Source organism: Centruroides sculpturatus, unplaced genomic scaffold (assembly GCF_000671375.1).
Source record: "Centruroides sculpturatus isolate CEXI.00-Female unplaced genomic scaffold, Cexi_2.0 scaffold249, whole genome shotgun sequence".
Taxonomy (NCBI): Eukaryota; Metazoa; Arthropoda; class Arachnida; order Scorpiones; family Buthidae; genus Centruroides; species Centruroides sculpturatus.
Window position 1 is genome coordinate 631,182 of NW_019384482.1, and position 22,938 is coordinate 654,119.

Below are 22,938 nucleotides of genomic sequence, written 5' to 3' on the forward strand. Positions count from 1 at the left end.
AATGCACGTATATGCACACACTGTCCCACAAAAATTACTGGCATTTTAAACGTCAAGGAAAAATCTTGTAAAATCGACAACATAATTTGTTCATGTAAAGCTGGACAATTGTTAACAGTCGAATTCACTCTTCGTTGATTACACATATGAATTTCTCCAAATTCTGATTTCCAAATAGTCATCTGTTTTCATGTGGGATGAATTAAACTTATATTGAGCTCCTGTGTAATTTTGGAATTGATTTCAAAAGCTTTGCTTTTCTTATTGCTATTCATCTTTACTCCTGACAATACACAAGAACAATTCAAACAACCCAGATAAAATACTTTTGTTTTTAAACACCAGAAGGTGAGAATTTAGTAAAAATGCAAATACACAGTTTGTTTTCATTTTTGCAATAATTTATGTAATCTTTCACTTATATGTATAGAATGACCTAGGTTAAGCAGTGAAAAATGAATAAAAACCTTGTCTTTACTGTATTTACTCAAATACAGTAATTTTTTATTTATATTTGTTTACATGTAATAAACTAAAAGCAAATCTCTCCATTTTTGTATGGATGGCACATTTTTATTCTCAGATGCGATTTTCGTTACTCCTTTATCTGCTTGAGTTTTTTTATCATATCTTTCTTAGTAAAGATTATATCTATTGTAGACCTGTTGAAGTCATCTGCCTACAATATCAGACATCATCTGCCCACTCTCTATCTTGGCTATTATCTCTTGCTTAGTTTCTATAGTGAACACAGTTCTTAACACTCCACTCTTTTTAGGCCCCATAATATCAGCTTTTTAAAAATTATTGGGCTGCAATTTGAAAAAAAAATTGTAGACCTATAAATTTCAACTTTTGTCTGCCTGTCTGTTTTTCTATCTGTCTTTCCTTAATCTTAAGAAAGGAGTTAGATGAAAGTCCAGATTAGATATCAAAAGCTTAGGGGTAGGAGGCCCAGATTAACTATTTACAAACCTCCAGTTTGGACCAGAAGTCACATTACTTCAGTTTAAAATTTTCCCCTGAATGGAGATAGATAGATGACTGGCTAACAGGAAAAATATAATGTACAGTGGCAAGACACCACTAAAAGAATTGAGAATATTGTGACAATGTCACAGCAAATAATCATTTGATAGAATTAGTTTAGTTTATATGGTTACAGTGATCTCCCAGGAAGACTTATGAGATACTTTCAATTCCACACAGGCAAGTGCTATATGCTACTTGTCGCAGTAATGATATAGCACAAAATAGATGCGCTATATCATTATTGCAATGATGAAGTGAATATAATACAAAAACATAATTTTAAAAATTTATATAAGAATTATATTTAGTTTATTATTTTAAAAAGTTTTTGATAGATGCCACACCATGTAAACTAGCAAATTGAATCATACCATCAATTTCATTTTATATAGGTTTTGCCACGACAAACTTGTGGTCTTTATACACACACAATATTTATGGATAAATATCCAGGTGGGTCAGAGAAACTGGAAACTAGTATTCAAGGCGGTGAATTGTTTTATTTGTTTGTATATAACCCTGTAAGTATTTACTTTACAAATATAATTTTTATTGATTTATTTGAAGTAATTATATACATATTTGATTTTTTTTTTTAGTTTAACATATTTATGACACATTTGTCTAATTATGGAAATGATAGACTTGCATTGTATACCTTTGAATCAGTTATCAAATTTGTTCGTTGTTGGACTAATTTACAATTGGCCACAGTACCTCCTCTCCATCTTGCTGAAAAATATTTTCAAATGTTTCCAGAAGAAACAGATCCAATTTGGATGGTAATTATTTTTGATTTTTTAATATTGATATAATTTCCATGAATACATTACTAAATTGTTATCATTTTTAAAGAATCCTTGCAATGATAAAAGACATCAAGCTATTTGGTCTGTAAGCAAATCATGTGAACAGCTACCAAAATTTTTAGTAATTGGTCCTCAAAAAACTGGTAAGTTAATTTTGTTATGTAGATATGCAAAAAATATTTTAATATATAAGTTTATTACCTTTTAAAAAAAATCTTGCTTTCCTAACTTATGTTTCTTTACAATACATGAGTTTTATAAATTGTGCAATATTTATTATATAATACAAATACTGTAACAACTCTGTTAAGTTCCAGGACTAATGTTTAATTTTAAATATAGTTATATTAAAATTCACAATCTCTCAATGTTCTTCAAAATAATCTCCGAGATGTTACATTTTCATCTGTCTTCTAAGGAGGAAGGATATGTAACAATCAAAAAAATTCTTTTATGTTTATGTCTAGAGTTACTGCTCAGCACATATCTCAACATGGTTTACTATGGCAATATGAGTGTAAGTCAGAAATCAGTTACAGGTCAATTTTTCATTAATGCATTTATTCTGGCATTATAGACACACTGTTGCCTTTGGGCTTCCAGGTGTTCTACAATACCTGCTGCATTTTGCTAGTTTTTCTGCAGTATGGCTGCCTGGGTGAATCATTCCCATGGTAATGAGATTTTTATACTGAGAATCAGGAATATATCCTGAGTTGGCAAGAACCAACTCCTTTGGGTACTCATCCCATAAGTGCATATCTTCTTTTCCTGATCTGGCAAATGGTTCAGTTCACCTGTTCCATGAGGTTGGAATTTGGGTGGAAGGAGTCATTAAGTATGATATGAACTGCGGATCATTACCAAAAACCAAGGTGGGCATATCCCATACAAGTTACCACTGCATTAGCATGTCTGTTCCTAGAGCTATATACAGTACATTAGGAGAAATAATGTATTTGGGAAGTTGAGATGCAAACTTTCTTTTTTAAAAAAGGGGGAAAAGTGTTCCTAAAAATGCATAAAAATATACATTAAACATGTAAAAATCAAGAAAATTCAAACCAAATCACTTTCAGAATCTGAATAGTTTTCTGTTTGTAAAGCATTGTACTTGCAAACACAGTCATTCTACATTCTTCACATTCAGCTGTAGACTGTGAGAGGAAAGTAAATTTTTGAATGTAAAAATGATCTCTGAATATCAACAAGTGTGAGAACAGCATATTTGGTTTTCACTAAAATTTTATGACTGAAGAGACTCAGGAATTTTATTTTGAATATCTGGATTTTGTTCATGAAGTATTCCAGTTTCTATAAAGCAGATCCATCCAACTGAGTTTTGGTATCTTTAAAAATCTGTCTACTGAGAAGCAGTGGGAGATGTCTTTCCTCAAGCTTGTAAACTGAACTGCACAGAACTTGTATGAATAAATAGTGTTGAGTTCCTTTAACAAGGCTTATTGTTTTAACAGATTCTTGAGTTTTAATATAGTAGATGACTTTTTATCCAGTTTATCAATGCCCCTGTAGATGAGATTTTCAACGTAAAAACAGTCTATTTGAATCCAAATGCTCCAACTGTACTGTACAACTAATAAAGGATTTTTTGGGAAGCCAAGTCTATCATTTAATATACTATTCATATGTCAGATGTATATTTTAATTATATGTATATTTTAATTATGTATATTTTAATTATGTATATTTTAATGTATATTTTAATTATGTATATTATTCATATGTCAGATGTATATTTTAACTTCTTTTAATTGTCTTGGTTAAATATTGTAATTGAAAATGAAGAGACAGAAATGATGCTATTGTAAACAATGATATACGAAAATAATATGAATGCTATAAAATAGGAACTTTTAAGAGGGGCAAAAATACCCAAAATGTGTATCCTTTAAATGAAAGTATCTTGTTGAGTGTATCTGCCAGAAAAAAACTACTCATTAAATATAACATTATTTTATAAATATTTATATTTTGGCAAATATACTGGTATATTAAAATTTCTAACTTTAAATTTATAAGAAGAATTGTATTTAATATATAGATAATCACAGTCAAAAAGGTCAGATGAACTATTGTGCCACATACTGCATAATTTGCACATACATTCAAATTATGTAGTACAGTATCTATGAAATTTAGCCTTCTAGTCAAATAGTTAATCCGGCCTTATCATTTGTAGTTAACCTTATTGAATTAATTCAATAAGGCTAACTACAACTAAAACTTATATTCATTCAATGAAAGATTAATTTTTTAGTTTATAAATATAATAATATATTTAAACCAATTATGAAAGATTATATAAATAACTTCATAGATGTAATTTTTTACAGGAACAACAGCATTATATACTTTTCTTTCAATGCATCCTGCCATTGTTAGTAATTATCCAAGTCCTGAAACTTTTGAAGAGGTCCAGTTTTTTAATGGCAGAAATTATTATAAAGGATTAGATTGGTAAGTGTTATGTTTAAGAAGTAAAACAGTAAAGCCATATTTGTGACAAGACTATGTCTCGGAGACTCACTACTAAGCAGGATCACTTTGACACTCATGGTGGGTCTCGTTCTCATTCTCCAATCTTTGGTATTGCTGGTTTTGAGTGCAATTGTTCAAACTTCGCTGGTCTCGGCAAGGTCGTCCACGATGCATTTTTGGTGAAATTAACCTATCTAATGTCAAAATTTCTCTTTGTTGCATGTCACCCCAGGGTGAATTTTTGTTCATGCCTAATGAAAATTTCCCATTTTTGAAAAAAAATAATTGTGTCTATTGTATCGTCCAAAATTATTTTTTTATTTTGCACAAACAAAATATATATATTATGAAATGTAAAAAGAAAAAAAAAAGATATTTTTGTAGTTAGTTTTAATATAAAATTATAATGACTACACCATCTAGTTTATCATCTAGTGACCTTGACTTGTTGACCTGCAATATCTCAGGTCAACCAGTCAAGGTCAGCACATTGTGACTAGAGATATGTCTGGAATAACACAGGACAGGTAAATGAGTTTTTTCAAAGATTCATTTGTCAAGATTCAATTTCACAACATTCACAAATCTCGCACTAGTGCCTGTTTGTAGAAAGAATGTCACCATTTTGTATTTTATTTTGACTCTGTTCTTGGTCCCCTGAGTACCTACAAGTCTGGTTTTTTTTATGAGTGCATGATTTGGGCACCTTAATACTCTGTGCCAAATTGCAACTCTTGACATGTACTCCTCCTTCATACCTCTAAGCTGGTAAGCCAGGATGGCACCACAATTTTATAAACAAGACATAGTCTTGTCAAAAATGACCTAAGAATTCAAAATGCCATAGTAAAATATAATTTTATGGATTTACTTTTAGGTATATGAATTTCTTCCCAGTTCCTAAAAATTCCACAGATAAATATTTATTTGAAAAAAGTGCCACATATTTTGATGGTGAACTTGTACCAATGAGAGCTTATGCTCTGTTACCTTATGCCAAACTGGTAACAATTTTAATAAGTCCTATTAAAAGAGCTTATTCCTGGTATCAGGTTAGTTATTTAAATTGAAAATCATAATTATTGTTGTTATAAACATTTCTTTATAACTATATTCTTTTTAAACAGCACATGAGAGCTCACAGGGACATTACTTCTCTGAACTATAGCTTTTATGAAGTTGTCACTGCTGGCGATCATTCCTCTAGAATGTTACGTGAATTAAGAAATCGATGTCTTAGTCCTGGAATGTATGCCCAGCATTTAGAACGTTGGTTAAATTACTATCCACCTGTACAGGTATGGTCACTTTATTCACTTTTTAAATACAGTCGACCCCCCTATAACACTAGATATGTTCCGGTTTTTATGAATCCATTTTCTACAAGTCCAGCCAATCACAGCCCAGCACATATACAGTTTACGGATTACGGCTGTTTGAAAGGTTTCTTCCATAAAATTAATCAATTCTAGACTAATTCGACTCAACATTTCCAAAATACGTGTAATTTTTTGGGAATAATCCATATAAACTATGCTATAAACAAAAAATTGTAGGATTACTTACCGAGTGTGCACCGTTCGACTGTGCCATTGCTTAAGCTTGTTTTCATCGTGGAGCTTGTCATTGAATGGCACTCGCGTGCTTCCTGATAAATTATTATTATTATTTTTTTTTTTTTGTGAAAAATTCGCTGAACTTTGGAGACATCATTAATATAAATTATTATTTAATGGCCATAAAAATTATAATGGTTTTTAGTAGGTCTGCTGCTTGTTTAAACTCAATGGTTTGTGCAGTATCCGCTATTGGTCTAGATTCGACCAATCCAGTGGCGACACGAGTTGGCGATGACGTTTTACCGAATTATAGGAGTTTTTTAAGCATGTTTGTACAAATACTGTCACAATTTTTTCACCGTGATGTAGGAATCTGAACTATAGGAACCCGTGTATTTGGGGGGTCAACTGTATATTAATTAAAACAAAAAAAAACACACACACACACAAATTTTGATTTTGTTTTGATTTAGAATAGATGAACAAAAATAATAAAATAATAAAATAATGAATTAATGTGATATTATTTTTAAATATAAATCATTAAAAAGTCTATCAGTAAGGCTATATTTATAATTATTTTAAAAAAAAATATTAAGGAGATTTTTGAATTGTTAATATATAAGTTGGTATTAATACATGTTTATGTGTATATATATATATATAATCTCAACATCCTGAAATCTGATGTATTCCTAACTCTTGCTGTAATTAATCATCCTGTTCTGGTCTAGTTCTTTTCTTTCAGAATGTTCAAAATTATTTAATAAATTATTATTATTATTAATTTAGATAAGAGATGATACCTATTGTCTACCTCTAGTATCTAATTATTAATTATAGCATAATAATAGCTCAATTAATTATGGCAAGATTTGGATTAGTAAGACATTTTTTTTTTTTGTAATTGATTATTTCATATTTTTTAAACATATGTTTTGTTTGTTTATTTTAGCTGATGATAATAGACGGTGAAGAACTGAAAGCTGATCCAATTTCTGTTTTAAATAATCTTCAACATTTTCTTAAAATTAAGCCATTCTATGATTACAGTGAGCATTTGAGGTAAGATAATATTTTTAAGCATAAATTATAGTAATGGTTATTTTTACAGAAGCTTATGTTTAAAGTTGACTCTTTATAACATAAATAACAGCATGCTTTGAAGAAATAATGTTTAAATTCCAAACAAAATTAACAAAAAAGAATTACAATCTTTACAAATTAAGTTTACAGATAATCCCATATTTTATCTTCTTAAATTTTTAGTATAACAATATTTATATGAATTAATCTGAAGATGGGATCTAAGGAGCTTCAAAAATACTTATGCAGTTTTTAAAATATGGCTTTTTTTAAAGGTTTACTAATTGAATTGTTGTTCTCCAAATAACAGATACAACATATTGAGATATTAATTACCTCAAAATAATTCCTTCAATTAAATTTTAAAATGTTTTTAATTTTGATAACTAAAATTTTTATTGTAATATTGTGAAGATTACAACAATATCTTGTTAATATCTTAAATCAGTCAAATGAAACAAATTTTACAAGTTCAGATTTTGACAAACATACAACAGTGGGAATTTATAGATCTACAATTTTCAAATTGCAGCCAAATTAATTAATTAATTTTGGTTTTAGTGTAAAGGTCAGAATTTTAATGATTATTTTTAGCAGTTGTAGCTAATTTTGGTATCTTACACTAATGTAATATTGTTTGTGACAGGCAATTTGCAAATTGTAATGCAATGTACAGTATTTACCTTACTGTTATTAAAATATTCCATATTTTTTCAATTTTAAAATAAAGTTAAAATAAATTAATCATAGTAATTTTTATATTTCTTACAGCTTAATATACACTGGTGCGCAAAACTTAATCAACCATTGTTTTTTTTGTCATGACTCCTCAAGAAATTACATGGGAGACATAAAATTCAGAATACAGAAACAGTATTTTGTACTTCAGAGGAAGAATACATACAGTATGGAATTAAAGACTTCTTTTAATTGTAGACTTGCACTGCAAATGCTGACTGCAGGCATTTTGCATGCCTTCATGTCAGCTGTGATGTCTTCTTCCTGCATACAAATTACCTTTCTATTGAAATGGGTGCTTGTTGTATTGATCACAACAAGCCCTTTTCTACAATTTCAGGCTATCTACTTAAAAATTACATTGTTGCTTAAGTTTTGTACACCAGTGTATTTTGGACTAATAAAAGCAACTAATGTCACTCTTTTATTAAATAAATTGTTGATTTTTTTTGGTGCATATAAATAATCTGTTATTACACCTCTGAAATGTTTTGATTTACCACAGGTAATTATTCTAAATTTTTTTGCCAGGGGTCCTATATATATACAGAACATAGCAAATATATATACAGATTGTTTTTATTATCCACATTTTCTGAAATGTTGTGTTTATAAAGTATTTATCCATCTTGATTGATTAAAAAAATGTGTTATGTTGTAATTGTTCAAGTGAAAGGCAAAAGTCTAAAGCATGACTACCATAGATAAAAATGTCTTACACTAGGATACTTTTGTAGCAAACAATTTCTTTGTTTGCTACAAAAGTATCCAACTTGTGTTTTTATTTGTTTATACTATGTTGGAATGGAGGCCCATCATAAAGTATATCTGTGTTATATATATATATAATACAGATATACTTTACTATATTTTACTATATACTTTATATATAACACAGATATACTAGCTGCAAGTACCCACTTTGCTGGGTTTTTATTTGTTCGTACATTTATAGGTAATATAGTTTTTTTTTTACATAAAAGAATGTTTATCTTCCTATACATAATCTTTCTCTGAATCAATGTGTTTCCCTATAATTTTCAAGTTGCTCTTCTGATTGATTATTTCTGTTTTGATGTGATTCGAGACCATAAAAATTCTTTCTTACATTTTGGCATTGATTTTTATATTTTTACTTTTTACTTTCTAACTTTTCCTGTTATTCATACACTTTTACTAATGAAAAATCAACTGAAGCATGTGCGTCACACGTCTCCAGAAGCCATCCCCACTACTCACACATAACGGTCCTTGACTCTTCCAAAACATTTAAGATTAAGATTACATTATAACCAATCTTACCCATTTTCACAGAATGCAAGAATTAGGTCCCACGTTTCCAGACTAATTAGAGAATTTTTACATGGGTCTAAAAATATGTTCGATTTCTTGCAAAAACACAAAAATCCACATCTGCGCCTGTAAATCTTGCACACTGCTCTCTCTTAACACTTCCATTGTTACACATTTTCAAAGTCAACCACTTTCAACCCCCATATCTCCCACACCCTTAGCTATCGAGACGTAATCACCATAGTGCACGATTGGAGACTTGGGGCTACTACCACACACAAACACCATTCATGTGCGATGTGTAGTTTTGGCTGCAGAGTGAAATATAGGGACAAACATGTCTATTTTTATATATAGATATATATGTAGGAATAATGATTGAGATAAGGAGCTAGAAATGACAAATGACAATAATCCAGCATTCGTGATACAAAGGTGAGAACATTATCATTCTAACATAATATAACATCTTTTTTTGTCCTTTCTTACTTTCATGTCGTCACCAACTGTTGTCTCTTACACTTCTCCCCTTACTCATCCCCTCTCCCTCGTCTCCCCTGCAACCTCTCGTAAATTTATTTTCTTAATGGTTTAGGAATGTTACTAGTCTAAACTCCACATTCGGACATTCTGACAGATGTCCTCGTCTGACCAGTCGAATACTTGTTAGTTGAACGGACCCACGCTTTCATGTTGTCCACAGACATAGACGTCTGCATTGGCCCTTCATGATCACCTACCTTCTCAGCTAAATATTTGTTATTTCTTATATTGTACGGCCCTAAGAACTTTGGATGGATTTTTAAGCTGGGCCCGTACTGCGTTTGCCTTACAGCTGCCAGATCATTGACTAAGAATTTGATGGGGATGTTTTCTTTTTTGTTAAACGTTTTCCTGTTCTCTGCTTGCAGTTTCTTAATTAATTTAATGTTCTCCTTTGTTGTTGCTCTAATTTCTGGAGATCTTCTAGACCAGGGGTGGTCCAACCCGTGGCCTAAGGCAAGTTCCAATGCGGCCCAATAAATGTGTAAACAAAAATAAATAATTTAAAAATTTGTTGGTTATTTATTTATTTAAAACAGCATAAACCTCAAAAAAGAATTTTTACAAAGCCGTAAACCTTTATACATGTTTTATTTTTTAATAGAAAGGAAATATTTTCAAATATTTGAAATGTGTGAATGAGGAAGGAATATTAAATAAAGCTGGAGTCGTGACTCAAAGGATTATAGCCCCAAATTCGAGGAAAGGTTGGAAAATTAAGGATCAATATTTGCATAACAGAAGGTCTATTTAACCTTTCTCACTTCTTTATTTTTTGACCTTTCTCTCCTTTTCCCGAATTTGGGTCTATAATCCTTTGAATCCCAACTCTAGTTTTATTTAATATTCCTTTCAGTGTTGCAAGATTTGTCTACTTTGCACCAAATTTAGGTACCCTTTTTTTAGTTTGGTGTAAAAAATATCATTTGGTGCATTGGCTACATTTTGGGCTACATATTATTTATAAATATATTAGTTGAATAAGAATGAACTTTAAAATGGTGTTTCGTTGTTGTTTTATTAATTAAAGACCCAAATAAAACAAATATTTGTTTTTTTCAAATAAATTTTTGTTTGACTCCTTTATCTATATATATAAAAATGATTGTATGTGTGTCCTTCATGCATTACCACACTGTTTATCCGATTGCCGTGAAACTTTGGGAAGTTGTTTAATATACTCCGGCAAAGGTTTGTGGCATAGTACGATTGCCATAAAACTTCGGAAAGTTGTTTAATACACTCCCGCGAAGGTTTTTGGCATAGTACATTTATCCTACGATAGATGGCGCGCGTTTACACGAGCATTCAAGCACAGTGTGTTCGATTGATTTCAAATTGTGAAGACCATTTCCCCCCTTCAAAAATATCTCTATATATGCATTTGTGAACTGTTATTTACGATACTTGTAATAATTTTTGTTTAATCACTTTATTTCAACTTTCTTTTTTGCTAATTATGTATTCGCTCAAACTTCTTTAAAACCTCAACTGTACCCCGAACAACAACTGAAGTTGTAGGAGGAAATTAGCATATTTTACAGATCTAGGTATCCCCCTTTTCCAAATTTTAATATTGACTCGAAATAATAATGTAATAATAATAAGTTTTAATAAAAATTATAAAATGTAAATTGAATTTTGTCATAACGAGTTTGCTTAAATTTCCTTTCTTCTGAGATCGCAGCAATGCGCGACGGGTAAGCTAGTAATAAATAAAATTATCTATTTCTAAGTAGAAATTAAAAGCGTCTGTAGAAGTAATTTTTTTTAAATATCCTTTTTCGTGATAAAGTTTGAATACTTATTACTATAATCTAGACATGTAAATCTTTAAATATATATTTGAAAATTGGGTCACAATATACTTGTGGCCCAGAACTCCATGACTTCTTCCAATGTGGCCCAGAGAAACAAAAAGGTTGGACACCCCTGTTCTAGACTGTCTTCAATATTTTGAATCACGTGATCGAGTATGATTGTCACATCATCTTTGATCAGGACTTCTTGATCTAGATCTAGACCATATTTATATCTTACTTTCATTTTTTCTCTTTCTCTATAATATCATCATCTATTATAATAAGATCTCTCTCTAGTATGTTTTCTATTTCTTGAGAATCTACTTTGTCTCATGTCATGTTTTCGATTATCCAATCTATGATAATTTTGTGTATGTGTTTCTCTTCTTCCTGTTGCTTTCTCTCTTATGAACAATTTCTTCACCTGCCAATTTTAATCTTGCATAACCAGCATACTGTTTTTTCATTGAATCATCATCAACACATTGCTGTGCATCACCAGTTATCAAAAAGGCACCACAAACTTCTGTTTCTTCTGAGCAACTGCAATTTCTGCTGTTTGCTTAATGTTTGATAAATGAAGTTGCTGTAACCACTGATTAGGTTCTGAAGATTTATGTAAAGCTTTTTTTTCTGCTTTTAACTGGTCACAGAGTTTCGTTATTCCTTGTGCTTTTTCTACTTTTCCTCCATCATCTGTGGGTTGTTCAGATGTTTCATGTAACCATTCTTCCATCTCCTTATTAACTTCAGCCTTCTCACTATCAGATAGCCATCTTGGATGTTGACAAACTGGAACATCAGTTTTTAAGATACAGTTCATTTTGATCCCTGTTTCTTATTTTTGTATTTGGCTGCTTTGTAGTTTTTTTTATTAGATCTAGAAACTCTCCTCTATATTTTGCATCATCTATATGGCTCAAGCCAACACCACTAGTGTCTACACAGGCAAGATCAATATTGTATATGTCTGAAATGTTTACTTCTGAATTTTTTGCTTTGATAATCTTCTCAATATGAACTTGTTTTAGAAAGTTTGCTCCCAATAACAACTGATAAGCAAGGAATGAACTAGGAACCACATGTATGGGGACTGAAAACTGGTCTCTGTCAACACTTACTACAGTCCAAAAACTTCCCAGTGTAGAACTCTTTCACTCACTTACTTAATGAAATTCCAATGAATCTCCAGTTAATTTTGGTGCACCCATCTTTACGGAATCATCTGCTCTCATCAAATTTATATCACTTCCTGAATCTATAAGTGCTGTGAAACTCACTTCATCTATTTTGACTTCTTTTACAGGCTTTGACTTAGCTTCTTTTCTCAACATTTTGTGGACATTGAGATGAAATATGGCAAAAATTGTTACAACTAAAACATTTCATTCCTTTGTCTTTCTCTGGACAACTTTTACTCATATGGTTTTTCATCTTCATAAGAATTATTAGGCTTAATCTCACATCCTAGCTTCTTAGATCCCACCATCATTTTAGCATTTGGCTTATGACTTGATTTCACGTTTTCATAAATTCACAGCTTTTGTCGAAATTCTTTGAAAGTAGTAGCACCATAATAAAGTACTGTCTTACTTACTTGCAAATCCTGAATTCCATCAATGATGTATTGTATTACCAATTCTTCCTCAATCGTAATTTATGACAAAATTTAAATCATCTGATACATATATTCCTGATAAGTTTCATTCTGATGCTTCACTTCCATCGAAAGTTGCTTGTGAATCTTTCTGCTATTCAGTTTTGGAGAAAATTCGGTGCAAAGGGCTTCTTTTAATGCTCGCCATGATTTAGTACATTGTTTATAGTTTACGTACATTCTTGCTGAACCTCTGAGTAGTTGTTTTGCGTAAATTATCTTCTGCATGCTATTCCAGTTACACGTTTCTGCCATGTCTTCGAAATTAGAGATCCACTTAACGACATTCTTTCCATCGTCACCATCCATTGTCTCTGGCATTCTCAACCAAAAGTGCAGCCTCCAATCTTTGCACCAACTCTCTCGTTACCCATAGTTTTCAATTTTTGTCGTTCTAGTTTGATTTTCAGATCAGCACACTTAAGATGTTTCACCTCCCTCATCATATTGTCCTTAGTTACAACAGTCAGTCATAGTTCTTCGTCATTCACCACAGCATCACTAATTCCGCCATCTTGTGTGGATTCCATTGCCTTTCTAAAAGTTGTCATATGAATTTCTCAATATCCCGGACAAGACCCCAAAATTTGTAGGAATAGTGAGTGAGATAGAGAACTAGAAATGACAATAATCCAGCATTCGTAACCATCTTGATAGAATTATAATGTTCTCGCCTTCATAACATAACGAAAGGTCTTTTTTGTCCTTTCTTACTTCTGCATTGTCACCAACTGTCATCTCTTACACTTCTCCCCTTACTTGTCCTTCTCTCTCTTGTTCTCCTTGTCTCTCCCAGCAACCCCTCGTAAATTTATTTTCTTAACAGTTTAGGAATGTTACTCGTCTAAAGCCCACATATATATGTGTATATTTGATATATATATTTTTTTTTTTTTTATATTAAAGTAATTACATTTATGATTATATTCTAAAACATGTTAGTTAACTGTCTTTATTCATAATAATAATTTTAACATTCCAAAATATGTTTGTTTAAAAATTAGTCATGAAATATTTCGTCACTTCTTTATGGTTTTTGAAAATTAAATTGAAGAAAACAAGGAGGTTTTTTGGCATTTTCTAATCTAATTTTGAATGGACAGAATATTTTTGTTGCCTAATAGGACTCAATTCAGTTGATCTGGAAATTGTTGTTAAGATTTCAGTTTTTTGTTTCAGAAAAACCAAAATTAACATGAACCACTTAAATGAAAATGCAGTTTCCCCCTCAAATTACCAGTAAAAGCTAAAATTTCAAATTTAGATTATATCCATTTAAGTTTACTTGAAAGATGAGAGACTAAGATTGTGATTAGTTAGTATGGGACAAACTTTTTCATAATTAATATTAAATACAAAAGCTTGATTCAGTTTTGTTAGAGATACATAGTGCCTTTTGCCTCAGGGTGGTAGATATATGTATGTATTATATATATATATAGTACATAAATTATTTCAGTTTCTAACTATCTTAGTAACAAATTACATATGCATTTTATGATAATTTGCTTTGTTTACATATATAATTATATAAGATTGATTTAGTTTGATCTATATTAATTCATTCAATTATTTAAAATTATTAGCTTAGGATATATTCTGTAAATTTTATCAGTTTTTTTAAATTTAATGACTTACTTATTTTCTTTTTGTTTGAAAGGTATGATCCAAGGAAAGGTTTCTTCTGTCAGGTGACTCATCGCAACAGCACAAAATGTCTGGGCCGCAGCAAAGGAAGACAATATCCTCCAATGGACCCAAGAGCCGAGAAGTTCCTAAAAGCATTCTATCTGTCACACAACGTTGCTCTCTCGAAATTATTAAATAGACTTCGTCAACCAATTCCCGCCTGGCTGGAAGATGATTTATCACACAGATGAAAAATAATAATATAAAATGCAATGTATATACAAATGCCCTTCGGATGGTTTGGCCACAAGTTATTTTGGGAAAACTTTTTAAGTTTAAGTTTGTCTTAAATGAACAGTGAGGATTCATAAATAGATGTATTGTATATTGAAATTATGTATATTCGGAGAGTACTCATATTACATATAAATTTATATATATATATATATATCTCTGAAGAAAATTGCCAGTATTTTGATCACATAATTAGTATACAGATATTTATTACTTCATTGGCAGCTCAAAATTATCATAAGAGTGCATCAAATTTCATTTATGATTGATTTAAAATATATTAAAAAGGATATAATTTTTCCATTTCTCTCGTTATTTTATTAAAAAAAAGGAATTATTGTTAATTTTTTTTTACTTGAATCAGTTCATTTGATCATTATCACATCACTGCATAGTCATTATAAAGGACCAATGTCAATAAATTTAAAAAAAATCAAAGCTTTTATATAGAAAATTATATTTTACAAATTAGATCTGTCGTCTATTTAAAACTGCAACAAATATTTGCAAGAAAAATTTCTTTTATAAACTTTCTATTGTAATAAGATAAAAAGAAGTTATATGTACACACCACACACACAAAAACACATAGTATGTTAATGTATATCTGTATATTTATTGTACATTACACAAATTTAATAGGCCATTGTTGAGAATTTGAAATGTTCTGTTTTCTTCTTTCATGTTTTTAGCAAAGATTTTTAAGAAAAATATGAAAATTTGCTTAGACAAATCTGTGGTAGAAATACATGTTATCTTTACTGTTTTAATTTATAAAAGCTCTATAAATATGTGTTGTTATATAGCGCTTTCAAAAATTCGAGAGGTCTCGGGTAAAAAATTTCGACCTTAAAACTATTCGGCGAGAGTTCGCTCGGGTAACAAACTAAAAAAAATTCCACCATGTAATGGTTTCTCAACCAGTATACTCTCAGAAATGTAATTTAATTATCGTGCCAATAATTTATATGTTTTGGTATTATTATGTTATGAGACAGCAATGCAGACGAGCAAATCGAGTTTGTAAAAAAAAACGACAAGAAAACCTTTAATATATTTTTGAATTAATTTTAGCAGTAAAAAAATGAAATCATATCAATAATGTTCTTCCAATAATATGTTGTATACCATTTTAACAGTGTCATTTACTAATATATATACATATAAATATATATAAATGCATAAAGGTGCTATTGTATGCTAGCATTTAATTTATATAAAGAAAAAAAAACAAAATGTCTTGTTTGGACAATGCAGTTGCAGATCTAAGAAATGGATTTCAAAGAACAAAATATCTAAATATTGCTTTCTGTGAAAGCTGTATTAGACTGTGAAAATAGAAAATATTCTGTCTGTCATTGACACAGAAATAAATATAATTAAAATAAAATGATTAGTCCATTTTATTTATTTTTAAAAAAACAGTACAGTTTTGAATCAATGTCTAATTAATTAATCTGCTTAAGAAAGAAAGAAAGTAAAAACTAACCAAAATCTATTGTTTTAAATCAAATTTCTCTACGTAAATATCCAATTTTTTTATATTAAATTTTACAAAAGATTTGTCAAATTAACAAACGGGAAAATCAAAATATTTTAGATATTTCAAAATAAATTCAGCTTCAATAGTACAATACACAAACAATAAGCTCGCAAGTTGAACGTTTGAATAATGTCTTTGACTGAAAACTATAGGGAAAAAAGTGTTTAATTTCCCTTTAAAAATGCATACGTACGTATTGTTTCGTACGAAAAATGTAAGAAACAATGTTGCCGTCTCATCCGCGATGGTCGATAAATAATAAAAATTCGACTAATCAATTAAACTTCCTGCATAATTAAACATAGAGAAAGCGAAAGATATCAAACCGATACGATTGTATAGGAACGAGTAAATAAAAACTTCCGCATTTTAATATCGATCCGAAGATTAAAAGATAAAAATCTTTTTCGTTTTCAATAAAGTCAATTGCACGACAACATGGAAGTCGATAAAAATGACCTCCAGATACGAGGAAGTTAACTCCGTTCTATCCATTCAGCCAATCGGTGTTTTAGGTCGAACACACGAATCCGTGACGTAAAAAACTCGAAAATAGGACATTGTATCGACGACTCGTTCGGGATGTCATGTCTTAAAACGTTAGTCTCAATAGAAAATAATGGAAAATCGCCCGTTTACGAATAGTTTACGTGGTGTTTTGTTTTGAAACACGCGAAACTTCATCTTGTCATGTTTGTGGTAGTCGAAGTATTAGCAATTGTTGCATTATTACATAGTGTTGCAGGTAAGTGGAGTTTTTTTTAATCGTCTTGCAAAATACCTCTACCGAAATAACCGCGTAAATCTTTGTTCATTTAACATTATTTTACATTAATCTAAGTTTTCTTCATCTTATTTAAGTAAAAATTTAGCTATTTCCTTACTTGCAATAAATTTTTCTACTGGGGGGAAAAACTACTTCTAATGTTAGCTATAACATAATTAAATCTTGTCTCACTGGTTCTTCTAGTCTACAACCTTGTACCGCATTCGTATTATTTACGTTTTTACATCTTTTGTACGCAATAAACGTATAGAAAATGCAGTCGAAAAAGTTAGAAAAATCAAAATTTTTAAAGTAGATTTCTAATAAAAAATAATAGACCTTCGCGTTCTGTTAAAGGAAGCTTACTTAATAAAATAACGAAAGAGGAAACATCCGGCCGAAATATAATTAAGCAAGTATTATAGCATTAATTAACGGGAGTTACTACATTTTTTTAAATGGTTTAATTGTGTTAATGATAAGAAATAAATATTGTAATCGGGGACGTGACTACTACAATTTAGTTCACGTCTTGGAGCGAGTGATGGATCGACGTTATTGTCTCCTTTCGCGAAAATTTACGAAAACGACGCGAAACACGGACGTAATGTCTTCGTAATTCCCTAATTTCTTGTTTTCGGTAGATAAAAATCTTTTTTTTCCCCTCCCCTACGTTCGGAAAAGTACCAGTGCAGAAACAAGCTCAAGGTCGACGAGTATACGAGGCTCCATACCATAAATTTTGTAGAGAAATTCATGGCAGATTTCAATTTCTATCGACTCGGTTGGCTTAATTACTTTATCGCTGCATTAATTACAAATTAAAGAACGTACTCGTTAGATTCAGTACGGCGCCGAGTAAATTTAGGTTATAGCTTCTTCGTTCGCATTAGTATTTAAGTCAATGTTCTAGGATATGGCTATTTTATGAAGAACAATGGTCAATTTAACTGGTAGGAAATTCAAATTTAGTATGATGACTTTAAGTTAAGCACGTATAATGCTAACTGTTAACATAATTTAGTTTAATAGAAGGAAGCTACTAGGTAAAAAATCATCATTAAATGTTACTTTATAAAAGAAAAGTATGCTATAGTCAATGATAATTAAGTTAAAGACGATTAAAATTCGGAAATTTATCATTTTAAGTTGTTACAGCCTTAAAAAAACCGCGCACAAAAGCAATAATTCATCATCGTTCCTCTTTCATCGACCATTCTGTTGAACAGTAATGACATTTAAAATCACGAGGTTTTGTGTAGTGTATTTGGGCGTAGTATTAAATATTAATTAAGTTTGTATTGCTTTTACCATTGTAAAGGGGATGATTATTTTCTGGTTTCGTTTTCATAAAAACTAGACACGTTAAGAAAATGCAAATTAAGTTCATTCTGCTTGATAAACTGGAGAGGTTACATGTTAAATTTTCCCACCCTCGGTAAACGTTGGCACTCCCATATTTTAAAAATCAAGTTTGGGAGTTTTCAAAATGTTTAAAGAAAAATGTGGAATGCGGAAGAAAGAGGCAGAGCTATTTTCTTTTTGTGTATGATTTCTTTTAAATATTCTACAAGATGAAATGATTAAACGTGATCTTTAATTAAAGACCCCGCTTTACGACCGCTGGCTTTTAAACTCCCTGCCCGCCCGCCCTCCCGTTAAAACCTCAATTATAATTACGAAAATTCTATAAAAATTAATTAACTGATATATTGTTAAAGCTTTATTTCCGGGAATAAGAACTCGATTTATATCGAGATATCAACGGCTCGATTTACGACGTCTCGTTTAACGACCAATCGAATTGGATTGACAAAAGTGGGTCCTGCCGTATAAGGAATTTCGTTAGAATAAATTTTAACGCGGAATACAATATCGAATTGATATATTTTAACGTGATTTAACGAAGCAAAGTGAATCGGTTTCGCAAATTTTCACGCGATAATTGCAGAAAATGTTACCTTTAACCTTTCGGAATCAGGAATCGTGCATGGCTGCATTTAATAGCTGACACCATTTACTATAAATAATCGAAAGAAAATTGAAGCATCTCTTTTTTTTATGTTATGTTTTGTTTTGTTTTTTTCCCCTGCAGAAGCAGTCATCGTTAAAACTACAAATGCTAACGAAAACGTTACTTCCACTCCACTTCGCCTTCGTTTACGATGGCCCGGAAAAAATTTCCGGACGTCGACGACGACGATCTCCTCCACATCGACCATACCAACCACCACCTCCGTGGCATCAAAATCAACGATACAAATTCAGGAGGAAAATGTTACTACAGGATCTGAAAATACGAAGGCAAATGCCGAAAACATCTCTTCCACGACTGAAAATTTGGTGAAATTAAACGAATTCGGTAGCGCGACCGAAAGTTCGCCATTTTCGTGGAATTATTCGACCGTCCCTTCTATATTTAGTAATTACTTCTTCAAAATTTTCCCAACCGAGACAATAGACAATAGCGAAAACAAATTTTCGATGTCGAAAGAAGATAACGTTACGACTACTTCTACTTCTACTTCTTCTTCTCCGGCGAATTTTTATCAGGAAGCAGAAACGACAGAAATCGTTAAAAAACAAACCAGTTCACCCGGCTACGAAATACCCGTCGTGGATTTCAGTTCGACAGAAAAAGTGGCCGACGTAAACTTATTTAATCCCTCTAAACCAAAGAATAAAGGTGAGGTTAAACCAGCAGGCAATGAACTGATGATCTACAGCGTCGAAGACGTTGTTTACCCACATTTTCATTTAAAAAAAAAAAAAAATTGATTCGTGAGTAGTAATTGGTTCGTTTAAATCCACAGATGACACGTCCAGTTCGACTAAAGAGGTGCACGTATCCTCTGGAGGGACTTACGTTTACGTGGTTGGAATCGTAGGCATCATCCCTACGGTTGGCGTATTTGTGTGGTGCATTAAGCACGTAATGTCGAGGCCACAAAAGGTATAAATAGAAATGGCATCAACTATAGATTCGATCGTGTAGCATATTTTAACGTTTTTTTAATTGCAGAATAAAGATATGACACCCAAAACAACCACGTATTCGACCGTCGATGTGCCAACTAACGAATCGCATGACGATGTTACTGCTATAGTAAGCAAGGATCAAACGCCAGATAAGGTAAGCTCGCGGCACACATTGCAACAGAAAGAAACGACGTTAAATAAATAAATAAAAGTAAATACAGGAACTACTCCATTATGGTGTCCTATTTTAAAAAGTATTATTCGGGTAAAATCTGTGCGAAAACAAAAATTATGGTTCCGTTTTCAAACAAAACCAGAAATAATTAACATCTGTAGAAGAAGGGGGGGAAAGTAGAGGAAAATAAATATATTTAAAAAGTAGTATTATAATAACAGGGTTTTTTAAGGTCATCGTGTGTAAATTAGGCCATTATCATCCCTCTCGGCTATGATTTTTCGTGTTGTTATTATCGATAATGATCTTTAGATGTCACTTGTAACATTTTCGGAGTTAATTTATCGTTTCTTCTTTGTTCCAGTACGATTATTCTTCCGTAGAAACGAACTGGAAAAGAATAAGTTTAGAGTATCCTAGACATAATTTAGACCTTTTAGAAATATTAGGCGAAGGTAATTTTGGAGTCGTGTGGAAAGCGGAGGCGGTAAATATATGCGAATCCAGGCATACCACTATTGTGGCTGTCAAGACTGTTAAAGGTCAGTTGCTTGTTAAATACGAGAATTTTTCTATACAAAAATTCTTTGTAAGTTAATTTAAATGGGAATTTTCAGAAAATGCACAGTATAAAGAAAGACAAGAGTTGTTGAGGGAATTGTCGATTATGCAAAGATTCGATCACCATCCAAACGTGGTGAAATTGCTCGGTTGTTGTACCGAAACTGGTAAAATTTTTATTTAAAAAATATTTTTTAAAGTTACTTTATTTAATTAAACGGATATATATATATATATTTTAAATTTAGAACCATACTTTTTAATAATGGAATTTGTTAAGAATGGAAAACTTCAGAGTTTTCTCAGAGAACATAGAAATAAAAGAAAGTATTATAACAGTAATGGCACCAGCCATAATTTAACATCGAGAGACCTGACAATGTTTGCGTATCAAGTAGCTCTTGGAATGGAATACATAAGCAGTGTTGGGGTAGGCAAACTAATTTTTTTCATAGGATAAATCACTATTCTTATTTTTCTTACATTATATATATGTATATATATGTTAGGTGATCCATAGAGATTTAGCAGCAAGAAATATTTTGGTGGATCATAACAATAATTGCAAAGTTGCCGATTTCGGACTTTCACGTTATTTCGAAGATGGAGATTGCAGCATATACGAACAGAAAACGAAGGTAAGATGCCGAAAATATTCAATAAAATTATCGGTATAACTATTATTTTGACACGAGAAAATCTTTTAGGGTGCTTTACCCATACGTTGGATGGCTCCGGAGTCATTACATATGAGCGTGTTCACTACAAAAAGCGACGTTTGGGCATTTGGAATTCTTTTATGGGAGATTGTTACTTTAGGTAAAATAATATTTGATATTTAGAAAAGATATACTGTTTTAAAGATATAGTATATTTTTTTTAAAACATGCTTACGTTTTCTAGGATCAACTCCATATCCGGGAATGAGTGCCAGGGAAGTTATTCATCACGTGCAACGAGGTAATACTATGGAATGCCCCGACCATTGCCATCCGGAATTATACTCGGTTATGTGTGCCTGTTGGATTACGAATCCCAATTGTAGACCGACGTTTACCATCTTATGCAAGAGATTAGAAAATCTATTGCAAGTTCAAGCTGGATACGTGGATCTCGACCATTTTCCCGAAAATAATTATTATAACTTATATCAAAGTCCCGGAGAAAAAGTGTGAACTGTTTTATAACCAAGACCAAAGATGAAATTCTTATAAAAAAAAAAAACATATCTTTGATTGGAAGATCAAACTGTCTATTTATTGGTTGGCATTTTAAATCACCGTGCAACAAAGATTCATACAAAGAAATATATATATATATAGTTATGTTATTCAAGATTAAAATATTGTAAAAGATATAAAATACGATTTTAATCACCAAGAAGAATAAGAAAATTAAAATATGGATGCCGGTGATACTTTAATATTAAATTTAAACGGCGAACAACCCGAAGAAAATATACAAAAACAGTTTACGTCCTGGAATTAAGGGTTTTTCCCCGTGTACTTTTATCATCAGATGAGCAAATTTACTATTTTATATAAATTATTATTATGATTATTAATTGTAAATATTTTGTAATTGATAAAAAAATGACACACGAAATAATCGAGTGTGCAATTTTATACAAAATCCAATGTAAATTGTTATTTTGATATAAATAGAAACAAAATATTTTGTTTGTATTTTAAGAATATAAATCACGTTGTCCATAAAAATCGTTCCCTGTCATAACACCTACAAAGATAATACAGTATTTAACTGCCTTATTGATGCACTATAACAAATGATCGGCCACGTGTAATCTTTTTAAAATTAGTAGAGCCTGAGGGAGGCAAAATGAGGCGGAGGCAGTCACCCATCCCTGTTCAAAAGCCATAGAAACGTATGAATAAAAACAGATTTTAAATCCAATTATATAAAAAAAAAACTTTTAATTTTGTTATAAAGAAGTGGTTTAAAAACTAACTTTT

The 22,938-nt window shown here is 31.1% G+C and overlaps 2 protein-coding genes across 2 annotated transcripts in view; both read left to right on the top strand.

Moving 5' to 3' along the window:
- Window positions 1-15,976, top strand: part of LOC111621479 (bifunctional heparan sulfate N-deacetylase/N-sulfotransferase-like) — a 60,591-nt gene extending 44,615 nt beyond the window's left edge. Inside the window, exons 10-17 of the mRNA XM_023363635.1 lie at window positions 1,425-1,553; window positions 1,632-1,814; window positions 1,888-1,984; window positions 4,196-4,319; window positions 5,218-5,392; window positions 5,468-5,638; window positions 6,855-6,964; window positions 14,679-15,976. Of these exons, the coding sequence (XP_023219403.1) occupies window positions 1,425-1,553; window positions 1,632-1,814; window positions 1,888-1,984; window positions 4,196-4,319; window positions 5,218-5,392; window positions 5,468-5,638; window positions 6,855-6,964; window positions 14,679-14,898 (1,209 nt within the window). The 3' untranslated portion in view covers window positions 14,899-15,976. The remainder of the gene's footprint in view (window positions 1-1,424; window positions 1,554-1,631; window positions 1,815-1,887; window positions 1,985-4,195; window positions 4,320-5,217; window positions 5,393-5,467; window positions 5,639-6,854; window positions 6,965-14,678) is intronic.
- A 716-nt stretch (window positions 15,977-16,692) lies between these two features.
- On the top strand, window positions 16,693-22,264 carry LOC111621482 (fibroblast growth factor receptor-like). The gene is made up of 10 exons (XM_023363637.1): window positions 16,693-17,229; window positions 19,346-19,936; window positions 20,064-20,203; window positions 20,273-20,383; window positions 20,769-20,946; window positions 21,022-21,132; window positions 21,214-21,395; window positions 21,475-21,603; window positions 21,673-21,784; window positions 21,869-22,264. The coding sequence occupies exons 1-10, from the start codon at window positions 17,175-17,177 to the stop codon at window positions 22,138-22,140; spliced, it is 1,881 nt and encodes a 626-aa protein (XP_023219405.1). The 5' UTR covers window positions 16,693-17,174; the 3' UTR covers window positions 22,141-22,264.
- Window positions 22,265-22,938: the final 674 nt, after the last annotated feature.

What these genes read in the sequence shown, in the direction of transcription:
- LOC111621482 (XM_023363637.1), top strand. Translation starts at nt 17,175, where the DNA reads ATGTTTGTGGTAGTCGAAGTATTAGCAATTGTTGCATTATTACATAGT. An exon ending in CTCTAAACCAAAGAATAAAG is followed by an intron (nt 19,937 to 20,063) that starts GTGAGGTTAAAC and finishes TTAAATCCACAG; the next exon opens with ATGACACGTCCAGTTCGACT. An exon ending in AATACATAAGCAGTGTTGGG is followed by an intron (nt 21,396 to 21,474) that starts GTAGGCAAACTA and finishes TATATATGTTAG; the next exon opens with GTGATCCATAGAGATTTAGC.